Source organism: Watersipora subatra, chromosome 10, assembly GCF_963576615.1.
Source record: "Watersipora subatra chromosome 10, tzWatSuba1.1, whole genome shotgun sequence".
In the NCBI taxonomy this organism is placed as follows: Eukaryota; Metazoa; Bryozoa; class Gymnolaemata; order Cheilostomatida; family Watersiporidae; genus Watersipora; species Watersipora subatra.
Genome location: NC_088717.1, coordinates 3,758,646 through 3,777,197, shown reverse-complemented (window position 1 = coordinate 3,777,197; position 18,552 = coordinate 3,758,646). Strand labels below are relative to the sequence as shown.

Sequence of the window (18,552 nt, the reverse complement as noted above, 5' to 3'; positions counted from 1 at the left end):
TAGGTTAGGAATTATCCAACTTTTTTTCACAACAGAACGGTTGATGTTATTGTGGTTATATAACAGTAGGGAATGAATGTGACCAATTCAAACAAACACTTCGCTGTTTTGTACTCCACACCGTTCATTCCATCTCCTATATGATAAAAGAATCAGCTTTTAAAAACTGTTTGTTTTCTTTTTAGACCTAATACTGAAAAAATATAAAAAAACTTCCTTATAATTTGAGTAAAAATAAAAAGGCAAATAAGCAACAGGAAAAATGTATGAAAGTGAGTATTTATGAAATATGTAAGCTGCTTTTGTTGCCAGTAAAGAGTTAGTAAACTTCATAAACTGTGCGTTTGAATTATCAGTTAGCTATCAGCATTTAGACAACTGGTAAATTGTCACTTCTAGTTCAAATAAAACATGCTGAAAATCTTTTTATGCGCTAGTAGTGACAACTTATGCATTCTGCTAAATGATAACAGTTTTACTCTACCATGGAAATAAAGCACACGTTTATTATTGACTACAAATCATTTACTAGCAGCTGTATTACATTTAGTTCATACACATTGGTCGATGTATACTTGAACAGTCAGGAAGTTTTCAAATAAAAGATTTTAAACTCTCACCTTTTGGAGATGGATAAATAAATTGCCATAAAGTTGGAACAAAGATGAAGCAAGAAGCACTCACAACCAAAAATAGGCAGCTTTTAAGCTGTTCATGCGGATTCTAGAGTATGTTTGATCACACACTATCTTAGAAAAAGCTCTTTTCTGATATTATAAACTATTTTTATTGTGCACACGAGTGTTTAGCCTTGTTATAATTGCTAAACTTTATAGGTCGCAAGTCAACAAATGATCATTCAACAACATTGATGTAAGATCATTGTGCGCCACTTTTATGATATTTGCTATAGAGCACTATAGCAATCAGGCTAGCTACCATAGTTTAACACTCAATGTAAAAACAAATGATAAAGAAAAGTGTTATCATAACCCCCAGATACCTTGTGAGGAACAGTGATGACACCCGATCCAAGGCAAACTAATTTATTGTAATCATCGTTAAAACGCTTTCTGAAAAGCAGACATGCTGCACACATTTCTATGTGTCCCAATGCTGTCAAATTTTTGATACACTATAAAAATTAAGTGTTGCTCCTTAAATGATGTATATTGCATTTTTAACTAGAGTAGGTAAACCAAAGACAGCTTCAATTAGAAATAGAAATTGATCAGCGCCAGTTTCATTTGTTGGACTTGCAGAAACTTGGTAGCTGTATTTTTACTCATAAAAATCTTTGCCAAGCGATGGAGCTTATCATGGTAGTACCATGCATGCTAGATTCCAGAATTTTATTATTTCCTTTCAAGCAATGATGCTTGAAGCATTGTGTTACAACAAGCATTGATATATCACAAATATCAAATACAGCCATCAGCATGTTATAAACAAGTGACAGCATCTGCAGCCAACTGTTATCTATTTATAAACTTCAGAGGTTATGAAACATTTTGGCTGGCGTCCAAAATTCTGGTCATGAATGCTTTGAACAATTGGACTCAGAAATATTACCGTAAGTTGAATTTGATTAGTTGATAACTTTATTTGCTAATTAAGTAGCGTTCTGAAAGTTCATGACCTTATCAAATGTTGAATATAAGTCAAACCGCCACATAGACACACTTATACAAGTTGCACTATACTCAGTGAGACAGCATGAAGGTTTGGGTGCTTTACGTGATATCCTTGACTTTATGCATGGCAGTAAAAAGGCGAAGTATGTGTGATAGACAGTGTATTGACTCCCCTCACGATGCATGGAGGGAGAGACAAAATAAACAGCCTAATATTGTTTATGTTATGGCTGATGATATGGGTGAGTAGAGTTACAATATTACTAACTGTCATCATTCGTTTTTTAAGTTTGATAAAGCCTTACTCTTTTGCAGTTTTAAGTTTAAATGCAGCCTGTTCATAAACAAAATTTAACAAAAAAAATCTCATAATGTTGGTTAAATTTTTTGAGTACAAATTGTTCATTTTTTATGAATTAACTCAAATTGAAACTTGAAGCTTAGTGATATCTTTTGCTTTGCTACATTTTTTAATTGGCTAGCAATACAAGATGTTTGATTTGCTTGCTCTTAGCACAACAATGTCTTATAGATGTCGAAACAATTGCTCTGTTTTTACTTTCCGTAATTTTATACTAGAAATTTCTCTGTCATACAGCCCACGACCAAAGTGATATTGAAAAAAGGGTACTGCTGGTTGAGAAATGCAATATTAGCAGTCAAATGGCACTGCAGTGCAATAGAAGAACTACAATGGTAGCTGCAACGTACTGGGTGCTATTATGTACAACAAACAGCAATAATGAAAGGAAAAGATTATATGTTTTTATATCTTTCCTGGGATAGACAAAATGCAATATTAACAGCAAAATGGCAAGCTGCTGTGTAATATACACAGTTTGAAAGTTGGTTGTGTTGAATGTAAAATGGTTTTGACAGCGATCTGTAACCAATGTGAGAACATTATTAGTTTCTCCTCCTAATTGTTTTATGCTCAAATGATTATGCCAAAAACAATAATAGGGTCGTTACACTGCTGAGATGTATGCTTCATAAACACATCCATGAACCACTACAAAAATAAAATTACAGGTTGGAATGATGTTGGATTTCACAACCCAAAAGTGAAGACTCCCAATATTGATGAGCTGAGATTAAAGGGAATCACTTTAAATCAACTGTATATGCAGCCTGTTTGTAGCGCGTAAGTTGACTCTACAATAATCCTATATAGATTGTTTTTTTTTAAAAAGCCAATAGTGTACCACATTTTATGCAAATGTGTATAAATGTGAAACCCATGATGATTCATAGTTTTCAATTTATATTACATTATATTATTAAACCATTTGTATCAGCAAATCTCGTAAATAGATATAAAAAAGCAGAACTGATTTTGTTTGCTTGTAAAAAGAGAGTTTGCTTATTAATAATGATGCACCTATTGTACTGGTGTTACCAAATAAACAACTTTGGGTCACCAGCCTTGCTAAGCATTGACTTTAATATTAACAGATTGTAAAATCCTTTTTGCATCTTATTACCATTGTGCAGATTGTGCAAACGAATATTTGCCTAAGAATGTAAAGCATTTTGTTAAAATTAGTTCCGAATTCTAAAAAAATGGCAGGTGCATAAACATGACATTAAAACAAACTCTTTGTTATAAAACTAAAGTGGGCTATATAAAAAAATAAAATAGCAAATTAATCATTCCCAAAAAGGTGTTTTAATTCTTACCAAAATATAAAAACTGAAATAGAAGTGGTCGCTGATTTATGCTACGTAACACACAACTTAAAATAGGTCAAGTTTGAACTTACTTTTTTTTATATAGTTTTCATTTTTGCTAGCACTAGTTGTATTTTTAATTTTAATAACTTTCACTGTTAAGTGTTGATGATTAGCTCAATGCGGAGTCAATTATAGACTAGAAAATTATGACCTGTTTGAGATACTCGTGTGTTAAGATAATCGTAAAACAAGGTTTGGCTTCAGTTTGCGATAAAGTTCCTAACTAACAACGAGTAAGTGTTTCGGAGCTGGTCATCTTTTAATGCAAATCATTTTACTAATGGTATTATCCTAACAGATTAGTAAAAATTCTACTTTTTAATGTAAGCAAACACAATACATTTTCAGCAAAAGGCAATAAAAACTTAAAAACAATTAAAAAACTAATTAAAATAAAAATAATTTAAAAATTGTGACCAAAGATTGAGTAGCTGTCAGCAGCTATATTTTACAAAATGCTGCATTTGATTGTAATCTCAGATATTGTTTTGTAAAATTACAGTATGGCACCAAGCGGCTTTTAGACTACACAAGTCAAGCTGTATCAGATAGTATAAATAATTTCGTTTCCAGAAACCCACAGATTGTAGAACTTCTATGAAAATCTGCTACTAAGTATTGAGCTTAAAATCATATGCTTTGATAATTGCTGTGAGGAAAACTGCCCAATAGAAATTAATTATACTGCAAACGAGTTCCTGTTTTTAAATAATGATAATTACCATATCTACCATACTTAGTCATTCTAAATAGTCGAGTCATTATTGTAGGTCCCGCTCTGCTTTGGTGACTGGAAAGTACCCATCAAACAATGGTCTTCAGGTATATATGCTATGGCTATCGCATCAGGTGAAAGGAAATGCACTTAGGATCCATAGAAATTATTAGTAGTACAGCACAAGTGAATTTGTTTACACAAAACCAGACACATTTTACTGTGTTGAAACAGCTGCTCTTTTTAAGAGATAAGGAGAATAATACAGTGCTTCATATAAGCAAGGTTTAGCCAGCAGTGTGATGACTTGTATAAGATGCTTAGCCTGATCTAAGCATAGCGCTCAATTTGAGATTACAGCTTCACTCACAACAACCAATCAAAGATGGTCTCAAAGCTTAGAACAAATTATTACACTATTACTGGGTTCAATAATATGAACAACTTTTATTACTTTACTATATTTGCAGATTTCCTTAAACAAACAATAATAATATTCAAGACAAAATAGTTTAGATAAAGAACTTAGCAAACAAGCTAATAATCCATAAGTAATTGCTTCATTTTACGAAAACTAGTTGTGGTGCGCAAGTAATGCCTGTATTTCCGCAAACTATTGTCTGCGCAAGTACAGGCAATCTCATGCATATTCATAAATATATATAAGCGTACTAGCCAAATTCTCAGTGTTGCATGTGTATTATAACAGATTATAAACAGTGGCAGGTAATTTAGTTGCCTGCTACTTGCCATTAGCCTGGCACATTGCCAATGGCTAAGTCGAGTAAGCTGGAGTTGCTAAACTTGCTAATAAGAGTCAAGAGAGCAAGTGTTAGTGATGTTGCACTGTAACAACAAGCGCTATGTTATATATTAACCTAAATAACAATTCATATCATCCAATGAACTGATTGCATCAATGGTATAGTTTGTCGCCTGGTGAACAGGAGGTTCCGAAATCAAATCCAGCATGAAGCGAATCTTTTCTTCTTTTATTTTAATAGCTATAATAGCTGGACACACCAAATGGCAAAGTTTGAGATTGATATAGATGTCAGTGTATTTCGATATGTCCATTTATAGTGATAAAGCTTTGGTAATGGAAAATCAGATCAGCTGGGTATTCGATCTCAACACTTCCAGTTCTGAGAGGTGGTTAGATTACCCATTGTACTATGTATTCAATTTCGCACAGTGATCAATAATAGGAAAGCTGTTCTTAAACTAGTCAAAATACTTATAGCAGCTTTGCGTTACACGTAGCGAGCTGCCCAGCTGGTATCAGCTTGCCTTACAACCTGGATTGATAAATGTCCGGTGTTGCGTGGGTAATAAGAACAGCTGATAAACAGTCACAGGTAGTATAACATGAAAGTAATGTAGCAGGTAAAGTAATGCAGATTATTTAATGTGCATAAGCTATTTTTATTACTCATGCATTGAAGGGACTTCAGCTAGTGTATTGTAAAATGCTGACAATTTGGTTTGTGAATTTTATTAGGTTAGTTTATAAAAAAAATGAAAAAAGAACACAAAATAACACAAAGTTTAGCAAAATCAAGCAAACAACAAGAATCTGTTTATGAATCAGTAAAAAGCTTTGGCTCCTCACTGCTTGCTAGCTAACCTTCAATAATCTAACAATATTCTCTGTTGCCAAATTTATTTAAAACTTACCAAGGTTTTGTGAAAGTCATTGATGTATTGTAGATTAATTTTAGCATGTAACTATTTGCATGTTAAACGCTCCATTGTCTTTGTTTACCATAAACTCTGTTTATTGTGTCATAGTTTTTTAAAAGTGGAAAAATACAAAATAACACAAAGTTTCAGAAGATTGGAGTGGAGAACAAAAATGTTTATAATCATTGAAAAGCTTTGATTCCTAACTGCTTGTTAAATTATAACCAGCATTTCCTGTTGAAAACTTGTTTAAAACTAACTCGAGCTTTGTAAAAGTCATTCACGCCCTGTATATCAACTTTGGTGTGTAAACATTTGCATGTTAACAACTTGCTCACTTCTATTTACCTTAGACTTTGTTTTACAGTTTCAGGTGGTCTCACGTGAAAGTCAAACTTGCCTTCCATTAGAACACAAGACTATATTTGAACACATGAAGGAAGAAGGTTATGCAACAAAGTACATTGGCAAGTACGTACGTTTTAGGAACTTCTGCAGTCTTATGCATGTACCAGCACGATTATCAATGTTTACTTTTTGAAATGCCGTAGCGTTTGAGTAGACACAAATCAGTAACTATGATAATTATCCAAAAGTATTGATAACATCCTTTTTGTCACAAATATAATATTTGCCTACTATATTATTTGTAATATAATCTAAAATTTAAAACTTTAAATTTCTAACATATTTATATAAAAAGATCAGCTATTGGAGAAGAGTTTCTTCAAAAGTTCTACATCCTACAGTTTTTTTACAGACAATAATAAAATGCTAAGCAGGACTCCGCAGCAATATCTGCATACATCGTAAACTGAAAACAATAATATTCATATTATTTTATTATATATTAATACGGCGTGCTATGAATATAGCAAATACCTAGTGTATGTTTAGTATTTATTGCATAATCATGTTCCACTGTTGGTAGGTGGTTCTCTGAAACAAGAGGAAGGCAATACTAAGCAATAATTGAACTACATAATTTGGTGACATTTTGTGAGCTGTATGCAAAAAAACTGTTGTTGCATAGCTGCACAATTACCATAAACTCTTTGTGAATGCCATGGTGGTTTATTTTTTCACTCCTTCCCTTAGAATAGTGCTTTATTAGAGGTGACATTCAAATACAGGTTTCACAGTATATTGATGCACAACAAAGACTTTCAAATATTCAGGAAATAATTTTTCCCGAATTTGTGCTTCAATGTAAAAAGTTGACTAACGTCATTAGGTTCTTATCACTGAGAAAAATTAAATTATTTTTAACCATCTTGTTCCGTGGTGTATAAAAATTGTGATCGTAAATTTAAAATTAGGAACCGTATGTCTTTGAACAGAGGCGGCATAGCTATTTAAATTAAGAAAATGTGACTAAGGTAATGCATGGTAGTGACACAAAGGGAGCGGAAATGGAACCAGTATAAATCCCTTATACTTCTAGTGACATTACTCTTTCTATACATTGCTCTGTTAGAGTGAATAGCCATGACATAAGTACTGGAAAATTTTCAATGAAGAATTTTACTGAAATAAGCTTTTATTTTCTTCTGTTTTCTTGTAAAAACTATATAAGAACAGAGTAGTAAGGTAAAAGACAATGTAAAAAAGTATTCAAACTTGTTCATAATTTTGATCCCATATCATGGCAAAAATGTTTGAAAAAATATTAATTGCCACTTGGCCTCTTTGCTACATGCGCTACTAATTGATTGATGCAGAGGTTTGGAAAAGCTGTGTCCATGCAAGCGTTTAATGACAGGCACCTTTGACTAGCCTAACTTGATATCAACTGACCAGGTGTTAAGTTAATAGATATTTGAAAAGTTTCAAGCGTCATACAACTAAGCAAAAACAGATGGTCAGAAATCCTGTCATGCCAGCTCCCACTACAAACAAAGCTGTGGGCAACTACACACTAGCCCACTCGGGGCATAACCAGCCCAAACCATTGTCTGTCACACCACAAAGCACAAACCAGGGCTTTATTACAAGACTATGTGGTATGAATAATTAAGGGATGATTAGCTTATGATAAATTTAACTGCAGTTTGCGGTATTGTTGTATGTTTAGCAAGGCCATGCCAGCAATATGGTTTCTACACTGAAATGGTGAAAACTGGGAGATTTCTGGTGAAAACCAGAAATCTTAATTACTTGACTATATAAGACTTTGACATTAGAATATCAGGTACCGATTGGGTAATGAACAAATTTATATTGATTAATAAATAAAACCCTTTCAGTTCTATGTTGTTGTACAGGCCGCAAGTTAGAACTTGATTACCTCCGAGATCTATTGCTTTCAGATTCATATTTTGTTTGCAAGCGGGGCTAGCTGACAGTTTTGAGATATGATTATGAGTTACAATACAAAGGTGGTGATAGAAGTGCTATCAAACATGGCATAAGTTAAAATTTCTTTGTGTCAAGGCTCCTTACATGACACACACATTAGTACTAACATAGTGGTAAGGCAAATTTGAGAGCTTTGTGAAACCAAGCAAGCCTTTGTGAGCAATTTGAAATTTATGCCATGAGCATAATAACCAGATATACCTGATAAAACTTGTTCAGATTGAATGCTATCATTCTTGTTTTGACAGCTAGACTCAGGGATTGATTTAGGTACCGGTTTACCAAAAATTATGTACAACAAAAATGAATAATCTGTAATAATAAAAGGTGTCTGTCTTTTTGTCTATATTTCTGAAACTAGGATTAGAGATTAGAGATTGGGATAAAAAGTTGGTTTTTAACGAGACTCCAATTTGTGATATTCAGATTGACAGACCAACATTACACCAGTCGACCACTTTTAGGTATTCTCTTTGCTCTATTGGCGCACCTGGCATTCTCTGCTAAAATTCTAGACTAAGAGATGGCAAGAGCACTAATTTATATAATAAAAACTTTCTTTTGCGTTGTTTTTCTCCCAAATACAATAAAAAACAATAACAATATATTTAGGCTAACTGTTGTTGTAATCGAATTTAAAGCTTACATGATATTAATATTACTATAATGGAATATGTGAAACGAAGCCAAAATCTTACATACATTTTTTACATGTACATTATCCAGAGTTTACTTTATAGGAGGCGTACATTATAAGAGTGTTTACTGTGTTGTCTTTACAATGCTAGATTATGAATATACCTACTAATTACAGGTGGCACCTGGGCTATTGCAACAGAAGCTGTATGCCTACTAACCGTGGAGTAGATGAGTTCAGAGGAATTTACACAGGATCTGCAGATTACTTCAATTGGAGTGAGTGCATATCAGAGCAGTGGCTTGCAGACACTTGCGTCTAAAAACATATTTACCATAAGGCTATGCATTGATCTTCAGTATTAGAGCAATTCAGTTTTAATTTTTGTCTTCTTCCCTTGTGTAATTAAAGCTTAATAGTTCTTAGCATAATGTTTGAACGCATTGGGTTGCAGGTAAACAAAGCAGTTTAATTTTAGATGAGAATTATCACCTGCGCTATATAATCACTAGTAGGAAATATTTGCAGAGCAATCTCACATATGCAAATTTGGCCCTATAAAAAATTAAGTTTTCTCATTAGAACATCCATATTTTCCTGGTTAGTACTATTGCATATAGAATGAGTTTAGTTACTAGAAACATGAAAAGCCTGTGCATTATAATGACAGATAGTGTTGGCTGTTAGCACCATACACTAGTCTTTAAAACCTGGCTTTCTAATTATTAAGAGCTTTGTTTGCTTACTGATCACACAAAGTTAGGAACCACTACTAGGGCTTCTGTAAGTTGTAACATAGTCTAATTAATTTTTAGCTGTACCATACCGATGGTGACTCAAATATGTAATTTTTTATGATTCTGTGTAACTCCTAGTTTTAAGTCAAGTATTTTATTTCTGTATTAGCATGTCTCACAGTTTTAGTTGTATGCGTAATAATTTAATTTATATAAATGATATAATCTTATATTAACTTATCTTAATATCTTTTGTATTGCTTTTTTATAAGATGCAAAAACTAAGCAGTGTTTATGTTACTGAATCATTTCTTTAAAGAAGTAATCTATTAAAAATTTATATTACATGTACACTGTAACTTGTAAACTTTCCGCAAAAAGATGGTAAATTTATCAATTATAGATCGTTAAGGTTTTTGTTTTCTTTATAAAGTAGCCACAAATTGGCAAAGAAAAATTTTTCCATGAAATATTTATGATGTAAGTCATTTAAAAGGGCAAAGTGCAGAAGCAGTAAATTTTTTTTGCCACTTTATTTTTCATGAATTTCTTGTTTATATACTTCATAGAATGGTCCTGAAATATGATAAGATAGTGGTAGCGGTCTATATGCTCAGTGGCTGTATGAAGCTGTGATAAACTTGAATTGTCTTCTTTAAGCCGCCGTACTTTAGAAAATTTAATTAAAGAAAGCAAAAACTGTTGTCTTTTCTAATCCTGGGTAAAAATCAGATTTTCAGTATTTAATATCAAATATTGATAAAAAAACAGAAAATTAGTCAACAAAAGCTGAACCTAGGAAATAGTTTAATTTTATTTACTTGGATGACTTTAAATTTAATATTAGCCTGTGTCATGAGAGGTTTTCCTAACTAGTATCACTGTCATAGATATACTAAGATCCTCTCATTTCAATACTAATTTCACCACCTCAATAACTGCTACTAGTAGCTAATAACATTATTTCTGGTGCATGTTACAGCTGAATACACAGTCCTACAGAGAAGAGTTGATGATGAGCCTAGTGCAGAGAATATTGGAACTCATTTGACAGTGAGTTGATAGTTATTCATTTATAAATACTAGACAAAGTTCTGATTGGTCAAAGGCTCAGGTTGGAACAGCTCATAAAGTCACTTATACTACATGTATTCAACTTTAACTCTTGACCGTGATAATACTTCAGGAGGTTTGAAACAATTGATGAATCTATGGTATATCTGTAAAAATTTAATTACACCTACATTTGTACTTGTAAAGTCACTTATGTTATAGCAGTTATTTATTGAGTCAGAGTGGAAGTTGGCTTCTATATATCATATTGGCTAACATACTGGCATTTGTTAATGTTTGCATAGACTTCTGCACTAAAAAAGGGCTTATCAATTAATTAAAATAAGTTGAAGGCAGTCTCATTAGGTCTGATACTTTAGTTAATAGAAAATGTTGCTACTAACATTTTTGCCAAAGTGATAAACTCTGTCCTTTGTTTACTTGAGTTCAAAAGTTTGAAAAATCCCCTAAAAAGCTGATATGTGACATAGACACAGAGAATAGACAAAATCGACAGCGAGGTACAATTTTGTGATAAAATTACAAATACTTTGTACAATGATTTGTTTTACAGGTGTTCTTTGAACAAGCTGATGGTGTCAAATTCTGCATAGATTGTGTATCAACTAATTCAACTAAAAGTAAAACAATTTCAGTATTTTTGTGCTAATTCTTTAAGAAAATGAACATTCTTGCTAGTGTAATACAAACAAGCATTGTGAACTGTATTTTTTATTAGTCTTGATGCAAGTACAACTAAAATCTTTTATGCCTAATATCACTAAGATCAATTATACTGTTCATTCAACATCATGTACTTACGCAGATCATAACAAGGTTGTAGGTTATTCATAAAGATGAGTCAAGCTAACAACAATAATATCCAGATTATATTGGTCTCTACCAGAATGTCTTTATAATGTAATGGTTTTTCCCAAAAGACACCAAATATTAATGCGACTATATTATTACTTTTTGTTATTTTATTATTAACAAAACTAGTAATTTGTATAGCTATTTAGCTTTTAGAAATGCAAGATCTTAGAGAGATGATATCGGGTCACAAAGACAAACCCAAACCTCTCTTCATGTGGATATCACCGACTGCTCCACATGCTCCTTTTCAGGTGAGCAACATAAAACATCCCAACGTTTAGTTAAGTACTCAAAACTTTACATTTGCTTTCAAATTTTTTGCAAAGCCTTATTGAAAGCTGAAATTTGATACAATTGTTTATTCTAGTAGCTTATTATAAGTAAAGAGGTTTTTTTCTACGTTTGTGGATAAAAACCATATAGCAAAAGACAAAGAAAATATGAAACTGTTCATCTTGAGTGAAAATTACTTGTAAAAAATTTAGTAGTAGCGATAAGAAAATGGCACTAACAAATAAAACTGGCACTCTGCAGAAGTAATTAAGTAGAATGTAATTGCTGAAAACCAGATGTAAACTTTTATTGGCTATTCAACAGCGGTAGGTCTTTTTAAACAAAGTTCAAATGATTTTGTGGCGTTGATCAAAAATTTTATTACTTTGATTAGAAATCTACTTACAGTTGAATTCTTTAAAAATAAGTCTGCCTGTAATTTAATTTAGATCCTCCTACTGCTACTTTTAGACTAGCATCCTAGTAAACTAGCAATCATTACTGTATGCAAGTCATTTTAACTTTTTTTATTACTTTGAATATGATCTACAATGGTTACCTTGGCATTATTTTCCAATTTTGCTAGAGCTCACTTTATTCAGATTAACAACTAAGGATGAAAAACACGTTAAAAATTATCTCATTCATGTCTATATTACAATTTTTGTAGTCAACGAAAGAGATGTTTGATGTTCATGACTTCTTGGATGCAGAAAATACAGAGACCAACAAGAGACGGAGATACTTGGGTTAGTATAACATTACTGATTAATATAACAATTATTATTATTATTTTATAATTTGTTCTTTAAATTAGTAACTACAAAAACAATCACTCAAATAAATCATTTCTTAAATGGTTAAAAAATATATTAAAAAATAAAACAATTAAATAAAGCAAGAATAAACTTTAAAATTAATAAGTATGCAAATAAATCTACATAAGAATGCTAAATACCAAACAAGGTTTGTTGCACTTAATAGCTAATTTGTCGTTTCAGTATTATTTCATTTCATATAAATAATTATTGACTTTAAGTGTGTGAAATAGTTAAAATTTTCCATCTATCTAGAACCAGATGTAAAAAAAAACTTTTACTCTACTTACCACATCAACTGTTTTTGGCTTTTATTAATTACTAACTACTTGCTTTTGTTGCATGTAGGACTGGTGTCTGCTTTTGATGACTTGCTGGGTGAAACTATAAAAGTTTTGAAAGAAACTGAGATGGACCAGAACACAATTATTATTTTCTCCTCAGACGTAAGTGTCCACAGGAAATTTTGTTCAGTCTTAACTAAGAGTGAGCAACTCCGAGGTTTACAAGTTTGAATTTGTAAGAACTTGAGCAATCTTTAAACTAAGTTTTTACGTAGAATAGACATAGAGTGTATGTAAACAGAGTAGCCTCTGAGACACTTCGCTATCAGCATATATGCTACAAATTGAACCATATAGCATATGTCTATGATAGAGAAAGCTGTCACCATTCATTTTAGCCTTTTATTGCTGCTATGTTATATTTGACAAAGCTAAAAGTGCCCAAGTTATGAAATAAAGAATTGAATATGACACATTTTTATACATGACTACAATTCATAGAAATATATTAAACTGAAGAATTGTTTGCTCATGCATGAATATTGTTCACAAGGGCACACAACTCTAAACAAAAACTGCTAACTATAAAAATAAAAAGATGATAGAATAATAAGATAGAAAGCGTTTGAACATTGTTTTCTTAAAGGTATATTAAATTTCAAGTGTGCACCCTAAAAAAGCATGTATGATAAAATGTCAAAAACAAATTCATCATAAAATCAGGCACAGCATTAGCATTTGTTTATGCTTGTTTGGTTCGTTTGCTTTACAGATGTTCATAAACTTTGAGCTGTATTTTAGACAGTTAAAACTTTATTTTAGAATGGTGGAGCTTCTCTAACTAGAAAATCTCCTTTGTATGACTATTACGCTAACAACTACCCTCTCAGAAATGGTAAATTTACATTCATGGAGGGAGGAGTGCGTGTACCCGCAGTATACTATGATCCCCGACTACATTCAAGGACCAGAGGAACTGAAAGAGACTTTCTTATGCATGTCACCGATTGGTTTCCTACATTTATTCAACTAGCTAAACCAGGAAGAAAAATGAGTAGCTTTGAAATTCCAGGTGAAGAATGCAGACATCTGATGTATTTAGCATTTTGCAACCAACTATTGGTAAAGAAAAAGTTTCTAGTTTGAAGTTTAAACGATTTTTAAAGTTTTTATGTAGACAAGTCATAACATAATATTAAGAAATTTAATTAATGATTTTAGTGCAAGTTCAGCTGTATAAATTTTGTATCAGTGCAATCACTTTTGAACATTTCTGCCTGACCAAAGGCTACAACTGAAATTTGTGAAACAATCTGGTTTTGTTCCTTTGGGGACCAACAATGTAAAAAATCAATCTATCTTACTAGGGATAGATGGAGTGTCTCAGCTGGCCAACTTAGGATCAACCTATGACTGTCCGCTAAACAGAAAGTACAACAGAAGGGAGGAAATCTTAGTAGCTCTCACTGATGCCACAAACCGTTTCATAAATCCTCCAGACTGCACCACAGAAGACGCTGCTTACAGGTAGGCTAAACTCTATTGTAATCAGATTCTTCTCACAGTTATATGATTTGTGGATTTATTTCAGGAAAATTTTGTTATTTAAAATTTTTAGCAGTTTTTTCATTATAATAGTGAATATTTAGCATGGCTAAATGTAGTGTAAATAATATTTTCCCTTCTTCATTGGGAGTTGTTAACTAAAAAGTAAATCTTCTATAAAAAGCAAACACTTTGTATGACATAAAGTAGAGTTTGCAAATTTTGTTAGTCGGTTGCTTGTTCACTACATTGATGGCATGTGTAGAGTGTTTGGTGAGTGAATGAATCTCACCACACACCCTCCTGCACCAGCAGTAGAATTATGCAATGTATGGTAACAAGAGATACTAAAACCTAGAACCAAAAGATACCCGCACTGTCAAGCTGCTGAGAAAAGCCTAGAAAACTGGCTCGGCCTCTCAGAGATGGGAGTGAATGCACGCTCGTCTCTCTGATCTCAGAAATAAAAGAAAAGACAGAGCCGGCCTCCAGCCTAACCAAAAATGCAATAACCGATCGGTTGACAGAGTCGGCTACTGACTTGGCCGAGGAGGCCCAACCTGCTACTAAATCGATCTCTGTGATCTCTGGACAAAGCTTATTTTAATTTTAAATACATGTATATGTATAAACAGAGTGAGATGAGCCCAATCAAGCAGAGCACTGAGAAGTCTCATCCCGTGCAGTTGATTCTTACATACATTTAGCTGAGCCCATATATATGCATTTCTAAACTCTATTCATTGTCTGCTGTAATCAACTGGTTTGGTTGCCTTTAGAGCAAAACGAAGGGTCGCAACAGATCCTTTACACCGATAGCAGCATTGTGATCTTAGATCCATAATCTAACAAAAACCGGTGAACCCCTAGATGTACTAACCCAGGCTACCCAAGGAGTAGTAAAGACAGAAACCAATTGAATGAACACTCCGATTCAAGATACGCTCTGAACTAGGGGACCTTAACTGCCTTGAATGTGGCAGCCGGCCTCCGAAGATTCGAAGGGTCCTTTTTGTAAGGGTATGGCCATCAAATGTGTTCAGAGCACTGACAAGGGTACAGATAATTTTGCCAAGGTACTAGAGAGAATAATGTTGCCCAAGGCCCTAGCTCCAGCTCACCAGTTAAAGTCATCTCAGTACTCTGGCTAGGAAGATGTAGAGTACTTCATCAGCCGTTTCCAAAAGGTAGCCAATACTAATGAATCGGTTGAGGGTCAAGGGGCAGAGCTTATTGTAAAGATACATGTAACCACAGTGCGGATGAGCTCGGTCAAACAGAGCATCTGAAAGTTTCATATTGTACAGTTGGTTGTTGAATATATTTATCTGTACCCATACATACATATTTGAAATATGCATTCACTGCCTGTTGTATTCAAGTGGTTTAGCTGCTTGTAAAGGAAAGGGTAACGACGAATCATTTACAAAGTTTTCTGCTGTAGATGGAGAGACTACAAATTAGTTTATGGAAATCAGTATTACCTAGCTGATCCGTCAGCACTAGAATCAGAGTGGCCAAAACCAGAAGAATCCCCTGAGCTTCCTAACATCACAGGAGATGACTGTCATAGGATAGAGAATGGCTCTCGGGTAGTTCGATGTCTTTTCAATGTTATAGGTAAGGGATATGGAAAACTGAAATGCATCATGGATTGAGTTTTGTTAAAGAGATGAAACCAACAGAAAAAATATCTATTCTTTGATTGATAAAATGTCACAAAATATGATATTTTATTAGTGCTGATAGAATTCTTATGAGTGCTTATATAAGAGGCATGAAAGTATCCTTTTAAGTAATTGAAGAGTAACTAAGTAATAAGAGGAAAGCTTACATAGCGTATAATTAGCAGATTTATTGTAGAATTATGTTATATTGTTATTATTTCTGCTGCATAATCGTGGCTTTTCCGCATGTAGCTCTCATAGTTCCACCACCTCTAGCTGATAGCTGATACAATTTAATATTGACATTAACCATTTAATGATGGAACAAATTTTTTGCTTTTTACCTTTTGTGTCCACCCCTGGCAGAGTGACATTAATTTCACAAGCGCAACCTTCTGTGAAACAGTTTTTCATATAGATGTATGTCAAAGTTTTAGGCTGCACCAAACAACCAACTAATTTAAATGAAGCTTATTGTAGTGATAGAATTACATGTACCAATGATCGTGATTGTGCTACTTTTGAAGCAACTAAAAAACAAAATACTTTGGAGTTTCAACACGACACTTGGTAAAAAAAAGCGTTTCTCAATGCTAGTACAGCATACACTGCTCCTGAAAAGTATTCTAATTATCCACCTAAACATTTTTAATTTTGTAGGTCTAGTTTTAAACAACTTTATGGATAAGTCTGATGACAGTGGGTCTCATTTAGACCTTACTGACATAGAATTAAAGGGAACTTCAAAGGATTGTTCCTCTCTGGTTCACTCATCACTAAAACCACACCAACCACAACGAAAGTAAAAGAATTCAGTACATATTGATGTAATTCAATAATTATCAGTATCATTTTGTTTATAAAAGGTTCATAAAGATTAAGCAAATGATGTTTGAGTAATAACCAAATTAGTGAACGTTAAAGGAACTCATAACTTTTTCTAAGTGGATCCCGAGCAGGGGAACGCTAAAGATTTTTTACAACATACATAATTCTGTCTGCAGTGACAGCTTGATATTCAAATCTTAAAAACTTTTATTGCTTCTAAATTTATTCACAGCAGCCATTACAATTCTGGCCAAAAATATACTTTGTACAGAGATTTGTATGTGAAGATAAGTTAACTTTGCTAATTGTAAAGTTGCTAGAAGAATTTCTGATCACAAGTTAGACTTCGTAGAAAGATTTACAGGAATTACTTTTTATTTTTTAAAGTGGTAGCAGATGCTAAAGGATGCACATCGAGATCATCTTTAGGATTTGCAATTATTACTGGAGCAGTAGATCTTGTACAACAGGTTTATAATAGACACATCATATTGTATCTTTTTTATAGACTTTTTTGATAAAATGGTGGCTTTTCCAGACTCATAAATATGTGACATTTGCACAATGATATTGTTTTCTAAAGTAATATTAGTCAGACAAAATGGTTGCAAATGTCTACTATTAAGATAATAGATTACTGAAATGTGCTAAAGAGGGTATAAATATCTTAATTGTATTTTAAGCCAATTAAACCCATTCAATTCTAGTGAGAATATTTTTTGGACTCGTTATAACAAACTGTTAGATGGTCTCTCTATCAGCTACATGTAAACATTTCGAACTCATTTTGTTCACTTGATTGCAGATGACCCAAATGAGACAAAAAATATTTATGATGACGAACCCGCTATTGTCTCAATGCTAATAAGAAAAATAGAAGCTGCCAGAAGAGTTTCTGTAAAGGCAGTGTACCATCCTCCTCTTGGTCCAACTAACTTCACAACTCAGCAATTTGGACCATATCTTATTCCTCGGGATGACTACTGTACACCATCTATACACTTTCCTCTAGAGCCTGCTGACCCAAAATGCTATCAATGATTCATGTGCTGAGTAGAGTTTAGTTAAAAAGTAGGTAATGACAGAAGGTGGGAACCTGCCTAACCTGCTCATGAAGGCATTACAATTGTAAACCTAACTTTTAAATGGGAATTATTTGAAGATTTGCTTTTACATTTTGAGTCATTTATTAAATTAATAAAAGACAGAATAATAAGTAAATTTATTTTAACATGAATAAGTTTCCTGCATGCGTGGGAGCAATCCCTCGAAGACCAAGTATGATGTCTGTTTAGCCTACTGCAAGCAGAGGCTGTTTATTTTCAAAAGCATTGTTGTACAGACAGTGTTTTAATGATCTAGGCTGGACATGTCTGAGCCCAGAGATAAGCAAGCCTGGAGACATGCCCAGTTATAGAGATGATTTAAGGTTGGATGTCATTTCTGATACCACCAGTGACCTTTTGTATGAATTTAACTCAACCTGTAGTCTGCAGGTCAAGTGTTATAAGCCACTAGGCATCAGCTGCTTGCACTTTGCAAAGTATACCTAAAATTGAAACTCTCGTAGCACATTGTACTTAATGGCTAAAACCAACTTTGATAGCAAGGATTAGAGTTAAAATATACCTTTCTGATTGCCTCAAACAGCCTTGAAAACTTTATGTAGACTAAACCTTTCAATAATCTCAGTGCTGAACAATCATATGC

The 18,552-nt window shown here is 33.2% G+C and overlaps 1 protein-coding gene across 1 annotated transcript; it reads left to right on the top strand.

The window, feature by feature from the left end:
- The first annotated feature begins 1,860 nt into the window (after positions 1-1,860).
- Positions 1,861-17,883, top strand: LOC137406254 (N-acetylgalactosamine-6-sulfatase-like). The gene is made up of 14 exons (XM_068092792.1): positions 1,861-1,876; positions 2,667-2,778; positions 4,139-4,190; positions 6,134-6,237; positions 8,939-9,039; positions 10,481-10,551; positions 12,371-12,449; positions 12,867-12,964; positions 13,625-13,874; positions 14,170-14,329; positions 14,771-14,927; positions 15,331-15,485; positions 15,792-15,967; positions 17,648-17,883. The coding sequence occupies exons 1-14, from the start codon at positions 1,861-1,863 to the stop codon at positions 17,881-17,883; spliced, it is 1,767 nt and encodes a 588-aa protein (XP_067948893.1).
- Positions 17,884-18,552: the final 669 nt, after the last annotated feature.

Excerpts from the sequence above, each read along its gene's own strand:
- LOC137406254 (XM_068092792.1), top strand. Across the intron at positions 15,486-15,791 it reads CACCAGTTAAAGTCATCTCA|ATGGAGAGACTACAAATTAG; the intron begins GTACTCTGGCTA and ends TTTCTGCTGTAG. Across the intron at positions 15,968-17,647 it reads ATGTCTTTTCAATGTTATAG|ATGACCCAAATGAGACAAAA; the intron begins GTAAGGGATATG and ends ACTTGATTGCAG.